The sequence below is a fragment of the Heliangelus exortis genome, chromosome 3 (assembly GCF_036169615.1).
Source record: "Heliangelus exortis chromosome 3, bHelExo1.hap1, whole genome shotgun sequence".
Lineage (NCBI taxonomy): Eukaryota > Metazoa > Chordata > Aves > Apodiformes > Trochilidae > Heliangelus > Heliangelus exortis.
Window position 1 is genome coordinate 27,185,390 of NC_092424.1, and position 16,521 is coordinate 27,201,910.

A 16,521-nucleotide genomic window follows, 5' to 3' on the forward strand; every position below is an offset into this window, starting at 1 on the left:
TTCTCTTCCTAAAACTTGTAAGATGCTCCATGGAGACAATTCCCTTTTATTTTAAAATGGTAATGGGATTGGTCTCCAGGATGGAAAAAGTTAGTAAATCTCTGTTTCAGTCATACTAGTGATGTAATAAAAAAATTAATCATAGAGTTTCCAGTAAAACACAGGGAAGTATTCTGTGGTCACCTGACATATTTTACTCTTTTCTGTGAAATTTAGGGATAACTCAAGCAATAATCTCAGCTTGCTTTCTTCTGTGCAGTGTACATGTTGATGCCTTCATATTGACATAAAAGAAAAATTTGCAGAAGATATTTCTTCTGTTTTGGGTCAACAATATTTTCAATTTTTCCCTTGCACAGTTGCTTGTGCCCATATTCAGTTTAGCTGTTGGGATAGTTTTCTTTATTGCAATAATGTTTCTTTATAACAATGATGTTTACTCATGTATCTTCCACAATGTTTTCAAGACAGAGGATAGTCTTTTTGACAGGAGAAGGCTGAATGAGGGAGAAATCAGAGACAGAAACAATGACATTATTCAAAATGTGAAGTTTTCCGATTCACACCCTATTCCTTACAGTTCAAAGACAGACTTTCTACTTCTCCAAGGCCAGCTGCAGTTAACTATTTGTCTGAGAGGTTTATCTTTTGCTCTTCATAAAGGAAATTGAGGGGATTCTCTTACCCTCTCTACTTACCTCCTACTTAAGGCAAAAAACCTTTCTGCAACTTCACAGGCACGTGTCCCTTCTCATGTTTACAATTACGAGCCTGAAATTTCTGAATGTCTTTTAGATCACAAGAACCAGCTATACACAATATTTGACTGTCACCTGTCAACCTTTGACTGTTTTATTGTCTCTCAAAAGCTATCTTTTTTTAAAAAAGTAACTTAAACTTGGGGGAAAATAAAGGAAAAAGGACATTTCTTTGGATAATAGAACCAAAGCTCAACTTGGAGCAAATCTAAAACATCTGGGAAAAAAAAAGCTAAGGGAGGATTGGTTTCTCATATTAGTATATTATATTACCTGTTTCAAAATGTTATTATTCAGAATATTTTTTCACATGTCTAAAAAAAATGTTAACAGATATTCTTCTGAGGACAAGAAAACCACTCTGCCTTCTATAATGTAACCAGACCTTTCATGGTAACTCTAATGATGATGTTACGCATAGTGAAACGTGATTTTACTACTGGATTTCTGAATTTCATTATGAGCCATTTAAAATGAGACTTGTATTTGACTTGTCTTCTTTCTGTGGGTCGAGCTTAGAGCATGTTTTGAGTCACACTGCTTAATTACAGTGACTTTCAGTATTTATGAATGCATCTATTGTTTACAGTGGCATTTCCAGATCATTTCAGATCTTCACTAATGGGTTAATTGCTAATAGCATATGTTTCTTAGGCACTCTCTTAGTGATCGAGGAAGGGCTGCCATACCAGCTTAGAAGTTATTTTTCCCATTCAGAATTTTCTTGAAGCCTGAGGCTGGGTATGTGAAAATGCAAGACCAAGTCTCTGTGGCAGAGATCAGCACCACTGGATGGAGCCACGATTGCAGATTTAAAAGTTGCAGCTTTTGGCTCAAGGCTAACACAGAGTTGAATACCCAGTTTATAGTGTTACACCCAGTAACAGATGAAAAAAATAACTTACTGGGACTTTGAAATGCCTACATCTCTTGGCTTGCAAGCAGTAGGTAAGAACTGAGTACTGTCTGTTCAGATTAGTAATGCGTGTTGCTTCCCTGTGGCTGTTAAATATGATCTCGAACCATTGAAACTTACTATAGTGCCTTTAATTTATAACACCAGTTAAATCTTTTTCTCACTTTTTCTTGATAGAGAGAGCGACTGAGAAATATTGAGCGTATTTGCTTTCTCCTGCAAAAGGTGAGCATAAACAAGCCTAGACCTTGTGAACTTAATGAGAACTAAAACCATCGAGTGTTGATGTGAATTCATTTGCTCTTGGAAAGACCCTCACACTCCATTGGTGAAAGGCTGGATTCTGTTGCAGAAGTGGAATTCATTAGGGCCTCTTAAGGACAGAATAAGACACATTATAAAAAGTTGACATGATAGAGAATTTCTGGCTAAGAATTTCAGAACATCAGCCCATTCATTTTGGAGCGTTCTTTTCAGAGGTGGTGAATGGTTTTTCAGTTGCAGCTTGATGTGCTTTTATAGTCCTGTCAACTTCTTGTTTCTTTTTTTTTTTTTTAATAATGGCTTACTACTTGATAAATGAAACATTTTATTACCGACATTTAATGTTGAAGTTTTTTAATTTGCTGGGTAGAAAAACTGATATAGTATTAATTTTGGCTTGATCCAAGAGAGATGCTGAATGCCTCAGTTCTGAGGGATTTGAAGGAGCTGATAAATTGTAGTATTGATGCAGTCACAGGTTATTTTTCGCGGGTGATCCAAACGTGTAACTGTGGCTCCATGCAGAACCTATGAAGTGCCATTCTTTCTGAGTATTCAGAACCTGGGTCTTGTCAATTTGGCACCATTATGAGCATGTTGGGAGCTACAGTAAAGCATTTATTTAGCTTGTTTATGACACTAGGGATATGAAAACAAGAGAAAATACTTAACACCAATAGCTTTCTATTTTATCAAACAGGCAGCCAGACTATTTATAGCTGTGTCCCAGTTTTTTTGACATAAAGTGACTGGTGAGTGATAATGTATTAATATATGTGAGCCTCCTGGGAATGCTTTGCCTGCACTAGTGTTTAATTTTTATTCAATTGCAGCCTCACAGTGAACAGCGAAATGGAGCATTTTGGCTAATTACAGGCTCTGTATTCATATGGGAATGGCTTGCTTCTGGTTAACTTAAACATTTTGTTAATTCAGCCTTTTCTTCAAAGTTCTTTGGGGAGACATTTGTTTTAATTGAGAGATTAAATGCAAGAAGAGAAAGGCGCAATAACTGAGGAGATTTGTAGTCTTAGAACCTGACAATCACTAAAAATAGATTTAGTTTGTGTAGTATAAAGGATTCACAGTTGGGGAAAAAATCTGGAAAAACAGTAAAGAACTGAGTGTCAGCTATGGAGATCCAGGAAAATGGCAGTTAGGATTCTTTCAGCAAGCATTAAATATAACCTTCATCATAACATTGTCTGCCTTTAGGTCTATTTCTTTTTCTATGAAACAAAAAATCTGTTTTCCTATGTCCTGAGGTCAGATAAGTCTTTTAAAGGGCTTTGAGAACAGTGGTGTCTTGCTATTTATGATAGAAAATTAATGCTTAAGATCTGCCCCAAGTTTGTTTTTTAAAGAGTTTACAGGTGGGCTATAAAAATAAGTCTGATTTCATTATACTTGTGATACTTGCTCAACAGAAATACTAATAAACATAGATGATACGATGAGATCTCTCTCAACATCACAGAGAATATGAGTTACATCCCCCTGCTATACATATGCACAAATAACTATGTCCTAAGCTGCCTCAAAAGAAATTCTAGGGTTTGCATGCAGGCACTGGAATAAAGGACATTGCTTTTTCTAAAGCATTAACTAGATCTGCAAATTTTGTAGGATGTAAGCTTGCCATGCTGTATGAATGCTGTTAGTGAGGACGTGGGCTGTCGTAAAACTGAATACATTTAACTTCTGTTTTGCTTGAACTGACCCAGGACCTTAAGTACATTAGACTCTGAGCATGTCTGAAAGACATGGCACTGGTGTGTAATTCAGTACTCAGTACTTGTTTGAAAGATGCTGTTAAACTGCTCTTAGGTGATAAAGCCAACTTTCTTCTGGCCTTCACAGTGGCATTTTTATATTAGATATTTTTATATTAGGAATGAGTGACTTCTTACAGCCCAAGGAAAAAAACTGAAGTTAGCTAAAAATACATTAGCATACAATTCTTAGTTTATGGAGATCATGACTTACAGATAGTTATTTTTAGATAATTTTGTACAGCTTCTCTTGTTAGTCAATAAAGGCATGAGATAAATTTGAAATCTGCTGTCCATGTAAACAAGCGAAAGTAAGAAGAATGTAGATTGACAGAGGAAGTGGGGATACAGGATATGGGAAAAGCAAGTAGAATATTTTTAGCTTAACTATTATACACTTGCAGTAGCTCTGTGTTGGTGTAATTTTCTTCTGCAGCTTGCCTAAAAGTGGATGGAGTTAACATATTGGTAGTGAATGACATTTGATAGAGATGCAGAGGCATGAGGGATATAATGATTTTCCACAAGTCTTGCAATAAATGTGCTTTATAGAGAAAAATTCCATCTCCAGTACCTTTGTTGTTGAGGAACCTTTTCCTTTTGCATTTCAATAGGAAATTAATTACAGATCATCTGAATGCTTCTCTCCTTTCTTCTCAAGTCTTTCCTGCCTTCTCTTTTTATTAGTTTTATTACCTATGAAGTGTGAAATAGGATAAAATGAGGGGCTTCCCTACTCAGTCTCTGGGGCACCCACATAGTTTTAATTTCATTGGAAGAAGTGGAACTTGGCACAGTAGCTATTTTGCAGAACTGAAAATAGAACTGTAACCAAAAAGCTGGTAGTATTTATGCTTTATGCACAATGAATCCCATAAATGTTGTGCACCTCTTCTTCACATGGTTTATTTTATTGCAAATATAGCAGGTGCGTATTTACTAGAAAGTTATTACTATTGCAATAAAACCATTGGACATAGTTCCTTTCTTTCCCTGTCTGCAGTCCCCTGTTTGGAAATTAAGTCTTTAAGATAGGACTTAAAAACTTAGACAAAGCATAGTATTTGTGGCAGGCAATTCATTCTTTACTGAAGCTTTATGTACATTGTGCCAGCACTGTTCTTAGTCAAATTTATGAATTCCTGAATATTTTCACTTTTCAAAAGACAGAACATGACAGCTGTTATTTTTAGGTATTATTACCTAAAGATGTTTGCATGCTTATCTTAAAGGTAATGAAAAGATGTATCCTGCTATGCCTGGACAGGTCTTCAAAGCAAGAGTACATCATAAGGGGATTTTACAAAACTACTGCAAGCCTAAGCATGATGAGTTCAAACTTGTGACTCAGTCATAGACCTCCAGGGTAGAAGATTTGCCAAGGTGATGCCTGATGGAAATTAAAATATCTTTCGAAAAGAGATACATGAAAATATATTTGTAGAAACCTATTTCAGGTTGACTACATGTATTTTGCTCTGAATCTTATCTTTTAAGTGTTTATACAATAATCAAAGTGGCAAACAAAGTGTCATCCTGTAACAGACAACCTCTTACCTTACAATTCAGCTTTTTCCAGTACTGTTCTGTAGCATATATAAACATATGCTTTACAGTATTGGAACATCCCAAGTAACAGTACTGCAAATAAGGCTGAAAATGCAGCAAAAATATAGATGAGTAACTGTTGCCTGTAATGTGCTCCTGAAAGCAGTGTACTTCTCAGCTGCTTGGGCTACTGTAATTTATGCTTCTGTTCCTCAGAGCTGTGCTGAAGACACTGGCAAATTTTGGCTTGCTAATGGACTGTATTTACGCTGATTAGGTATGCAATGAAGTAAATATTTGCATTTTAATAAAACTAAAAAAATGTGGTTAAATCAAATGTCAGTTATGTTTAGCAGAAGGTTCATTATGTATTTAAGTCTGTATAGCCTCTATGTGATTGCAGAAAGCAAAATAATACCTAAAAATAAAGTGCAATGATTTTACATTGTACCTGTAATATGGATGGAAATTGTTTCTGCAGGGAATTAAATGTTCTGCTTTGCATTTAGACGCTGACATTTTCAATAAAGCTGGTGGAATAGCAGGGCAGGGATTGTCTTTAACACGTCTGCACTGTACCAAATCTGCTTCTGCAGACTGACAGCCTTTACATTTCAGGTATGGAAACAGCCCTTTGGTAAATGCTTACTTTTCAGAATTTATGAAATTGTCAATCTTAGGCCGACCCCTGTGAGAAGGCCTGAGGGCCAGCAGATGAGTGAATTTGATTTTAATGATCACTGAGATTTCTTCGTTTCCTGTGAAATGAAGGGCTGGTATTCTAGATGCTAACAAACAGCTGTGGTATTAATTGTCATTCTCACCACTTTTGGTCAAGCAGGTAAAGACCACATGATACAACACTTGGAATAACCAGCTGTGGAGTGTTCTGGCTGGTTGTGTCTGAAACACGATAGGTAGGGAGGGCAAGAAAGCATTTGTTACGCTGTTTCACGTCAGTGTTGTGAAGATGAGGGAAGGTCGCACTCCAGGGTTGCTAACCTAGATTCTGTTACTGGTTCTGAAATAACGTTAAAAGAAAAAAGGTGGTGAAGTTGTGTCCTGATCCCTGCTGAGTGGAAAAGAACAGTTAGCAGAGGCAATACACTTGTAAGAACAGAGCACATCTTCCTTAAGATGTACCTTCCAAAGGCAGAGCATTTTTTTAACTGTTCTAGTGGCCTGCAGGCCTTATAGTGGGGAAGTCTTTTTTTAAATATGTTTCATACCCTCTTCACCAGTTGGCTGTTATGACTTCCCATAGGCTTTGCAATACAGAAATGTTTATAGGTAATCTTGAATGATGTTCCACAAAGACCTGATTTTCCCCTGTCACTCTTTGAACCATTATTTGTATTATAAGGCTTACATATTTTAGTCATAAACTATCTTCAGTGGAATCTTTAAGTTTTAAATATAATTATCTTCATGTTGCAGAAGACAATGAGAAGAAGAACAATAGGCCTAAATATAAATGTGTTTAGTTGCTGAGATGGAAAGAGCATCCAGAAATCCTGTATTTTAATATTAGATCTGGTACTGTTTCACAGATGGCTACGGAGTGCTTTGTGAGAATGATAATTAGACTGTGTGTTCATTTCATTGCTTGGTTTTTGTACTGCAGCATGACTTAAGTTCACATCCACTTAATACTGGTCAGAGAAATTCCAGTAGTTACAGAATAATGAAATTTCCTTTACAAAGCATTGGCTTTTTGCTACTGTGCTTTTTTGTGATCCAAAAAGGTAGAAGGGTAAAAACAGATGTTATAGCCTTTATTTTATGTCTGCCCTGTATTTGGTCCATAACATTGAATCTTGCATGCATGCACCATTGCTCTCCCTCAGAGAAAGTGAAAAGCTCCATATGTGAACTTAGTAGGTTCAGCTGCAGGTATTATTTTTGATAATCTGGAATTCACTTTCTAGACATTTTCTTTTCAGCTATTTGTATAGATCAACATAGCAAACTGCTGAATGCTTCCAGATGTTTGCATAACATGGTTTTGAATTGCATGAAATGCTTTGATTTTCTGTTGTAAAAAACTTAACTACGCAACTGAATTTTTAAGTGATTGCTGTAAATGACTAGAGAAGAGAGCTTGTAGGGACAGAAGATAGAGTGGATTTTAACAGGAGAATTGAAAGAAATTAAACTTGAAAATCTGGACTGAAAACATAAGTGTACATACTGTGACAGCATTGTACTGGGCTCTAGGGCAGCCTTTCAGAAGAGGTTTTGGAACTCAAATAATTTAAAGTAGATTAGACAACATGAGTAGGAAGCCTTCCTGTATTTCAGTAGTGAAATTGATGTGTTTCACATGTTTGATAACTGCAAACAGTATGATTAAAACTGCTGCACATGTATGATCTGTGCATTTAAAGTATACACAGTTGACCCTGCTTCTTTGGTTTGTGCAACAATAGGAGACAATAGATATGATTTGTTTCATTGTATGTACATTCTACATACATGCACAGTCTGGGCTAATGTACATGCTGCTGATTTTTTTCTGTGTGGTTTTGTCTGCTTTTTTCACTCGGTTGCACTACACTTTTGACTCCTGTGGTCTGTGTTGTTCATTTTCGGTCTCACAATGTCTTTAATTGAGAAGCAGATGCTTCCCAGTAGCCCAGTAGCCCTGGCTCTATAAAGGTGGACTTTAAAGTGCAATTAAAATAACACATGTTCTAAAAAACCTTTGGTACATATCTATCCACTCTTTCCCTGCTGCTGCTGAGGACAAATTCTACTTGTCAGCTTTAGCAAGAAATATGGAAAAATGCATATAGCGGTAAGCTGCTCCTTGTTTCTCACACAGCTTCTTTCCAGAGGCCAAATCCTGTGTTTGCTGAAGTTGATTAAAAGTTTCCTTTGATTTCAGGGAACATTGTATCGAACTGCAGGATGATTCTCACAACCAAGAACAGAGGCAATGTTATTTTTTAGTTACTTAGTTATTCAGCTATTCAGTTTACTTTTCCTCACAAGCCTTGCTGTTGGTGCCTTTCTACACTTTATCCTTTCTCTCGCCTCCTTTTAGATTTGAACTCTTTGGAAAATTGCGTGAATATAAATTGTAATTGGCTTGCAGGATGGGCTTTGTTGCATGAATTCTCTTCAGAAATTGTGATCAGCACTGACCCTTTTTTTTTAATTTATGTCCATGGAAAAACAGTGAAGAGACATAAATGACCCATTTGGTTTCTGTCAAAAGCACAGGTAGATTTAATTTGCACCAGAAACTCTAACTGGTAAGTGAAACTGTTTCTGAGATTTCACTGCTTCCCTTGTTTCCTTTCTAGCTTCATAGCAGATGCTTTGTATTGCTTTTCAAGTCCTGCAAAAATTTTCACCATAGATTTCTTTCCCTGTTACTACCAGACAGCCTGATGATCAGGCACCAGGGTTGTGTTAATGCTAAGTTTGTGGAATATGTAAGAATCAGAAGTCAAATATGTGCTAATGGATGTAATATACTTTACTGACATCTTTTATTTCTGTTTCTTTTTAGCTAGTATTGCCGGAGTACTCCATCCATAGTCTTTTCTGTATAATGTTTTTGTGTGCTCAGGAGTGGCTCACATTGGGGTTAAATGTTCCTTTGCTTTTTTATCACTTCTGGAGGTAAGCTCATCTTTTATATGCTGACTGCTTGTTGGCCTTATTTGAAAACTCATGATACATGCAGATTGTATGAGCTATGAAGTGCAGTGATAGGAGCATGACTGAAAACTTTGCCTATAAGCAGCTGAAGGTTAGGTTTCCAGAGAGAAAATAAGTAATTTTCATTAACATTTCCAATGGGTAAAGAAAACACCTAATAGTGTGTTTAGGCCCAGCTGGTATGCACAAGGCTCACTCACTTCTCCTATCCCCATCCCAGGGGAGAGGGAGGAGAAAATCCACCTAATTAATCTTTAACCAAGGATAGGGAGGTTTTCAGTCCCAGTTATAGTAATGGGCAAAACCAGCCAGACTCAACTTATACAACAGAGGTCTTGCTTAACCAAGCTGATCTCTTTCTATGACTATGCAACCCTGGATGAGGAGAAGGCTGTCAACATTGTCTACCTGGACTTTGGTAAGGCTTTTGACACCATCTACCACAGCAGTCTTCTGGAAAAGCTGGCAAATCATGGCATAAACAAGTGTAGTCTTCACTGGGTAAAAAACTGGCTGGATGGCCATGCCCAGAGAGTTGTGATGAATGGGATCAAATCTGGTTGATGGCCGATCACCAGTGCTGGCACTCAGGGCTGAGTCTGGGGCCAGTCTTATTTAAAATCTTAATCAATGACCTGGACAAGGGGGCTTAGTGCACCCTCACTGGGTTTGCCGACAACACTAAATTGGGTGGGAGTGTTGATCTGCTTGAGGGCAGGAAGGCTTTACAGAGGGAGCTGGAGAGGCTGGATCGATGGGCCAAGGCCATTGTATGAGGTTCAATAAGGCCAAGTGGCAGGTCCTGCACACACAGTAACTTCAGGCAATTCTTCAGGCTTGGAAAGCTCCTCAGCAGAAAAGAACCTGGGGCTGCTGGTCAACAGCCAGCTCAAAATGAATCAGCAGTGTGTCCACGTGGCCAAGGAGACCAACAGCATCCTGGCTTGTATCAGGAATATTGTGGCCAGCAGGAAGGGATGTGATCATGCCCCTGTACTCAGCACTGGTGAGGCTGCCAAATACCATGTTCAGTTCTGGGCCTCTCACTACAAGAAGGACATTGAGGTGCTGGAATGTATCCAGAGGAGAGCTACCAAGCTGGTGAGGGGCCTAGAGAACAAGTCATATGAGGAGCAGCTGAGGGAACTCGGAATGTTTGGCTTGGAGAAGTGGAGGCTGAGGGGAGACATCATTGCCCTCTACAACTCTCTGAAACTAGGTTGTGTTCAGGCGGATGTTGGCCTCTTCTTCCAAGTGGATAACGACAAGACCAGAGGAAACGGTCTAAAGCAGCAGGGGAGGTTTAGATTAGGTATTAGGAAGAATTTCTTTACTGAAGGAGTCATCAGGCACTGGAACAGCCTGCCTGGGGAGGTGGTTGAGTCACCATCCCTGGAGGTACTCCAGAAACATGTGGATGTGGCACTTCGGGCATGCTCTAGTGGATGAGACTATAGGGGGTTTGTTGTATGGGGTTTTGTTCTGTGGGTTTGTTCATGGTTTGTTTTGGTTTGGGTTTTGTTGTTGTTTTGGGGGTGTTTGGTTTTGGTTTTTTGTTTTGGGGTTTTTTATTTGTTTGGGTTTGGGTTTGGGTTTTTTTGCTTTTTTGAGTGTGTATGGTTGGACTTGGTGATCTCAGAGGTCCATTCCCACCACAACTATTCTGTGATTCTGTGAAGTCTCTTCTCCTCCTTCCTCACTGACCTCAGTGTCTTTGCCCTGGCATTGCTCTCAGCTCCTCATCTCCTCTGCATCTTGTTTTTATCATTATATTTTTTGCAGTCTCATTTTCCCTTTCTTGAATATGTTGCTTGTGATCCAGCTTCCCAAATCTACTCAGCCTTGTCCAGAGGTGGGGGCCAGCATTGGAGCTGGGGAGCTTCCAGCAGCGTCTCCCAAAACACCACTGCACTAACCCAAGACAGTGCCTATTAGTTAATAACTTAGATAAATATTCCAAAAGGTCTGAAAATATATTCAACACAGCAGAATGAAAGCTTGGAAATTAAACAGGCTGAAATCTGAAAGTGGAACTTGGTGAGGGTCTAAATATTTCACAGGCAGGGAGCTGTAATGTAGTTCACATCTGAAAGATCTGTCTCTCAGAGACTTTTGGGGTAGCGATTGCAGCAGATGAAAAGTGAGGTGTATTTCCACTCTAGATTCCTATTATGTGCATATATTTACTGAGGGACTTTGATAGTTGATCACGTAAGACCTGGTGTTGAGCAGCTTTAATGTTTTCTGGGCAGGCAGTACAGCTGCTACTGCACTGTAGTGGAGGATCAGCCTTCTTGTGCCTTGGACTCTAACCAAGAGACCTCAGTTTTATGGTTGTCAGTTTGGAGTCTTCACTCATTTTGCATTTCCATAATGTTTGTAAAAGCAGAGATAATTTTTGTCTGTCAGGATTGAAGAAGACAAAATATTGAAGAATAATTCTGTAAAGAAGGAAGATCCATTATCTCAACCAGGAACTATGAAGTATTAGCTTATTTTACATTATTTTCTGCAAAAGGCAGGTAGTAATGCGTAGTCATATGACAAAATGTATAATTTAGAAATTAAAGTCAAAGTTAGCTCAGAAAACTAAATGAAGGTACAAGTACTTTTCTCATGATTGGTTGGGTGCAATAGAAATAATTTTTATGGTACTGTTTTACTAAGGGTTAACAACCAAAGTATATTACCGGTATTATTGGTTTTAAAAGTTAAAAAAAATAAATTTTTCATCCAAGGTAAAAATTATCACAGTCTAAATAATTATGTCAGCCTCTGCAGATAACTTCTATTTTCCTTGTTTTCATGGTTCTCCATACACTTTGCTGTAATTACTGCGTAATTTCTGCTGTTTTAACTACAAATAAGACCGAGCTAATTATGAAAAGTTCTGCACAAAACCATGGGAAGAGACTGTGCACTGTCTTCATCCCAGTGAAGATATTCTCTGTAAAAGAATTTGCAGTGTTATTAGAGACAGTAAATGGGTGTAACTAATATTGGAAATGAGGAAGATAGGAAGACAAAGTTATTATGAGGACATTCACTTTCAAAGTTTACTTCTGGTCACTTGTATGAGGGTTTTATATCTGTTTATCTATAAGCAGCTCCAGGTACCTTCAGTGGCTACATTACTATTTCAAAACAATAGAAATGAACATATTTTACCTGATTCATGCTGATGTTAAAGCAGTTCATTAATTCTGTTGAGTCCTTGTCTTGGTTTGCTTTTGCCTTTTACCGCAAAATAGCAAACAGAAGCTCCTCTGCCAAAACAGTTATTTTCTGAGGATTTTCTCAAACATCAGGTCATTGCTGAGAATAATCACAGAATTGTTATGGTTGCATCCAACCCTCAACATACGCCCCCCACCAAAAAAAAAAAAAAAAAAAAAAAAAAAAAAAAAAAAAAGTATCATCATGCCCATTAGAGCATGTCGTGAAATGCCTCATCTACACAGTTTCTAAACACCACCATGGCTGGTGGCTCCCCCACCTCCTTGCACCCCCTGTTCCAGCACCTAAGAAGAAGAAATTAAAATTAGGAATTTCTCCTATGTAAGAAGAAAACTATATTTTCCAATTAAATTTATTTGGATTATACATTTTTGAGTGGTGCTACACATAGAAAACACTAGTCAGTCCACTCTTATATTACTCCATGTTGACTTTTTTCCTTTTCAGAGTTGAAACAACTGGGTTATCTGTTGGTTGAGGCTGTCACCTTTCATCATGTTTGAAATCATCTGTGTAGGTGCAGTTAAAGCCCAGTAACACTTCCTCCATGCTGTGATCACAAGCTGCCATGTGTTGTCACTTACAATATGTAATTTATTAGTAAGCCAGAAATAATAATACAGGAAGAGAGAATGTTTCACCCTAAAGAATTAATAGAACACAGAAAGTCCACATTCGTTAATTGCTTGGTTCTGTAAATATGGTCCACTTAGACTAGCATCCTGATGCTAACAACATTCAGAAACAGAGACTTGAAAAAGAGAGAAAAATGTCTCCTATGCAATGGAAGATGGTTGGCTTCTGAGTTGGTGATCACAAGGCTATATATCTGCACATATTTAATACACAGCAATTCTAGGTGTTTTCTTCTGCTCTTTCAGGTATTTTCGTTGCCCAGCAGATGGTTCAAAGCTAGCATATGATCCACCTGCTGTCATGAATGCAGATACCTTGATTTACTGTCAAAAAGAGGCCTGGTGCAAGCTAGCTTTCTATCTCCTTTCCTTCTTCTACTATCTGTACTGGTAAGTCTGGACATTTCACTAAGGAAATAGTAGCTGCTTTTCATTTGACATAAGGAATTGTATTTAGGAATGACTCAAACCAGTTGGCTCATTTCCTTAGTCTCATAAATCTTGCTTCTCTTCTCCATTCAGGGAAGCATGCCCATTTACAGCAGCATGTGCTGTATCTGCTGACATGTCAGTATAGAATATTAAGCATTTTATCTAAGACCAGGGCAAACCTGCAGAAAAAATTCTTGCTCCTCTGCATTTCCATCTTAGGATGAGTGAAATAACAAATGTTATTATAATGACATTATATCAAATAAAAATTATGTTTCTGAGATTCAAGAGAATTGTAAGAACAACATGTCTACTGGTGTAGTGATGCTCAAGATGGTAAGTAAATGGGTAGATAGAGAGTAGAAAGGAACATGGGGTGCACCATGCATGCAGTCATTCCTACAGCCTCTCTTTCATTACAAGGTAAGTCTGTGCATGGTCTAAATGCCTAATTTAAGTACATATTTGCAGATAGGTAACCCATTGAATCTTGTCCCCCCGGCCCCTTTCAGCTGTCAGATGTCCTTAGTGACAGTCACAAATAGTGAAAGAATATGTGAGGAATCATATTAAAGGTAAGGCATAGGCAGAATCCCTATCCTTTTAGTCATCCTTGCAATTACCCCATAAAACTACTGGAAAACAAAGGTTAAAACACTTTAAATAGAGGTGTGGATGTTTTAGGATACCTTTCTCTTACTTCAGAAAGCTTCCATAATGTATTTGCATAAAAAGCTAATTCAAGCCAGTCTTTCATGCAGTAATCCCTCGGTAAAGCAGATTGTACACTAGTGGATTGCCTTCAGCTGGTGTCTTCATTTTATGTTTCTTCTACTGCATGGAGTTTTTTTACAAATTAATCAAAACAATGCAGTTTCATGGGAAACTTGCCTTCCCTGCTGAGAGTTGCAGGTTGAATTTTTAAAGATAAAACATACTAAAGCAAAATGGTTTTGTTTCTTCACTGTTCAAATTCAGACATCAGACTGCACTTTAATAAGCTCAAACACAGCTTGTGGTGCAGTAGGATGTCAATAAAAAATCTGTTATTTCTTTGGTGCATTTGATACCCATCTCAAATACCTCATAATTAAGGTGCTTTTAATGTGAAGGAAAGTACAGACCCTTACAGCCTAGGCCTGAGGAACAGAGAGTAAAGGGTTATAAAAATCAAAGTGTTCTGTATGCTTCAGAATGATACTTTCATATTATGTCTTTCATTTACATTCAGCATGATCTACACTTTGGTGAGTTCTTGATTGGAAGATCATCAAAAAAAGACTAAACCCAACAAAGGCTGCAAGCACAAGGACGAGTGAGCAAAGTGAAGAATAATTAAAAAAAAAAAAAAAAAAAAAAAAAAAAGCAAAGAGGTGAAAACTGAAAATGAACATAGAACCCAAGAATTAATGAGCATGTGAGAGAGACCTGGCAAGAAGAAGCATGGGAGAATAGCTGAGTTAGCTGTGTTTCTCTCCTCTTTCTCATTGCGTTGCAGTAAATGACTTTGAAAACCCAAACAAGAAAATGCAACAAGGTGAGCCAAGTTATACAACTATTTATCTCTCTGGGGATAATCCTGTTTGGTTCAGTGGATTAATCGTAAACTTTAGTCCCTACTGTCTTCTGGGGGACAGGGTTTCTTTTCTTAATTACTATTCTGGAAAGAGGAAGCAGAAGACAAGATCACCTTACACGGAAATAGCAGCTATACAACACATTCTGAAAATGAGAACTGACTGGAATTCAGATAAGATGTGTAGGGATGTTCACATGACACTGATAAAACAGGGCTGTCAGATCTTGTGGAATTGCTTCAGTGTGGGTTTTTTTCAACCAAAATAATAACAACAACAACAAAAAATATATTATTCAGTTGCATTGTTGATTTCCAATGCTACTTTATTCTTGTAGGTGAATATCCAGTATATTTGTGTACTTCATTTGTGAAGTGATACAGAGTGGTATTTATTTTTACATTTTACTCTGGAGAGTAACTAGTCCTTCCTATGAATGGACAGATCTTATCAATAAACCATATTCAAAAAACTAATATCACTGCTCCCAGTAGCATTCTATTTCCCTTCAAAATACACTTAATTCAAAATCAATAGGAAAAAATGTTTAATATGAGGATAGGCTCCCTTTCATTGAATTTAGTGAAGCTTCTCCTTAGCAGAAATAATTTACTAAACTGGCCAAAGCGTTAATTGGAGGAAGTGTTTAATATAAGATGTATCTGCAACTCAGAACTCCAGACTATGAGGTCTTTGAAGGCATTTCCAAGAAGCTACTAATGCTGTGAATCTCACAGACAACAAAGTAAGATACAGCTCTGAGCATGTTACTTGCTCTGTGTTGTTGCCTAAATGGGCTGCATCTTGCTGGGTTACTCCAACCATTTACCATCACCTGACTGCAGCCCAGTGCTAAGCCATTACCTGCTGCAGTGGCAGGTACCATACACTGATATTCATGTGGTTATTCAAATTAGTAATTTTCTTGGAAGAACAAGGTTGTCTCCCTTTATTTGTCAAAGGGTACAAAAAGCCTGTAGATTTTTCTATAGCCACGTAGCTCTGTTTTATAACAGGAGGTGTATGATTATTGTAAAAAATCCAGAAATTTACCTGGATTCAACCCCTTCCATGCTGGGGCTGTGTGTCTGTTATTTTCTCTGTTAGAACTGCAAGCCATATTATAAGAGAAGAAGCACAAATAGGGGAGTGAAGAAAAAATGAGTAATAGAAGGTATTTGTTTCCCTTTGAATCTCTGGCCATCTATAGAGCTAAGCACAACCTAAGCATACTTTGGCCAAGGCAAGAGAAGTCAAGAACTGCACAGATGTTTGTGAAGAACAGAAAAAAGTGCTATTACCTGTGGTGATGAGGCAGTCACTTCCCCAAGTTAAATTTTTAAGGTAGAAATAATCTGTCCCTTTTGCCTCCAGCTTCTCCTTGCTTGGTGGAGGCTAGAAATTCCCCAAGCCCGCTCATTTCCTGCCTCTTTTCCTCAAAGGGTAAATGTCATTACTTAGAAGCAGCAATTTTCTTCTCTCTCATAATCTGCTGGCCATCTTCTCATGCAAGACAAAATATACTTCTGTTGCCCAATTGCATGATTTTTTGTATCATCAAATAAGTTAAAACTCTGAGGGTTGTAAAGTGCTTTTCAACTAATTATTTTTCTAGTAATGGGATCCTATGTTTAGGTCACATATGTAAGCAGAGTGGAAAATGAAAAAGAAACGAAACTTCTGATTTTGTCCAAAGTCTAAATAGATCTTGCT

General features: G+C 37.8%; 1 protein-coding gene across 3 annotated transcripts in view; it reads left to right on the forward strand.

The window, feature by feature from the left end:
• The window catches only part of CNIH3 (cornichon family AMPA receptor auxiliary protein 3), a 69,775-nt gene extending 54,555 nt beyond the window's left edge, over window positions 1–15,220 (forward strand). For all 3 annotated transcript variants that reach the window (XM_071739750.1, XM_071739748.1, XM_071739751.1), the window contains 4 exons: window positions 1,852–1,899; window positions 8,776–8,888; window positions 13,046–13,189; window positions 14,463–15,220. In XM_071739750.1, coding sequence (XP_071595851.1) covers window positions 1,852–1,899; window positions 8,776–8,888; window positions 13,046–13,189; window positions 14,463–14,490 — 333 coding nt within the window. In that variant the 3' untranslated portion in view covers window positions 14,491–15,220. The remainder of the gene's footprint in view (window positions 1–1,851; window positions 1,900–8,775; window positions 8,889–13,045; window positions 13,190–14,462) is intronic.
• Window positions 15,221–16,521: the final 1,301 nt, after the last annotated feature.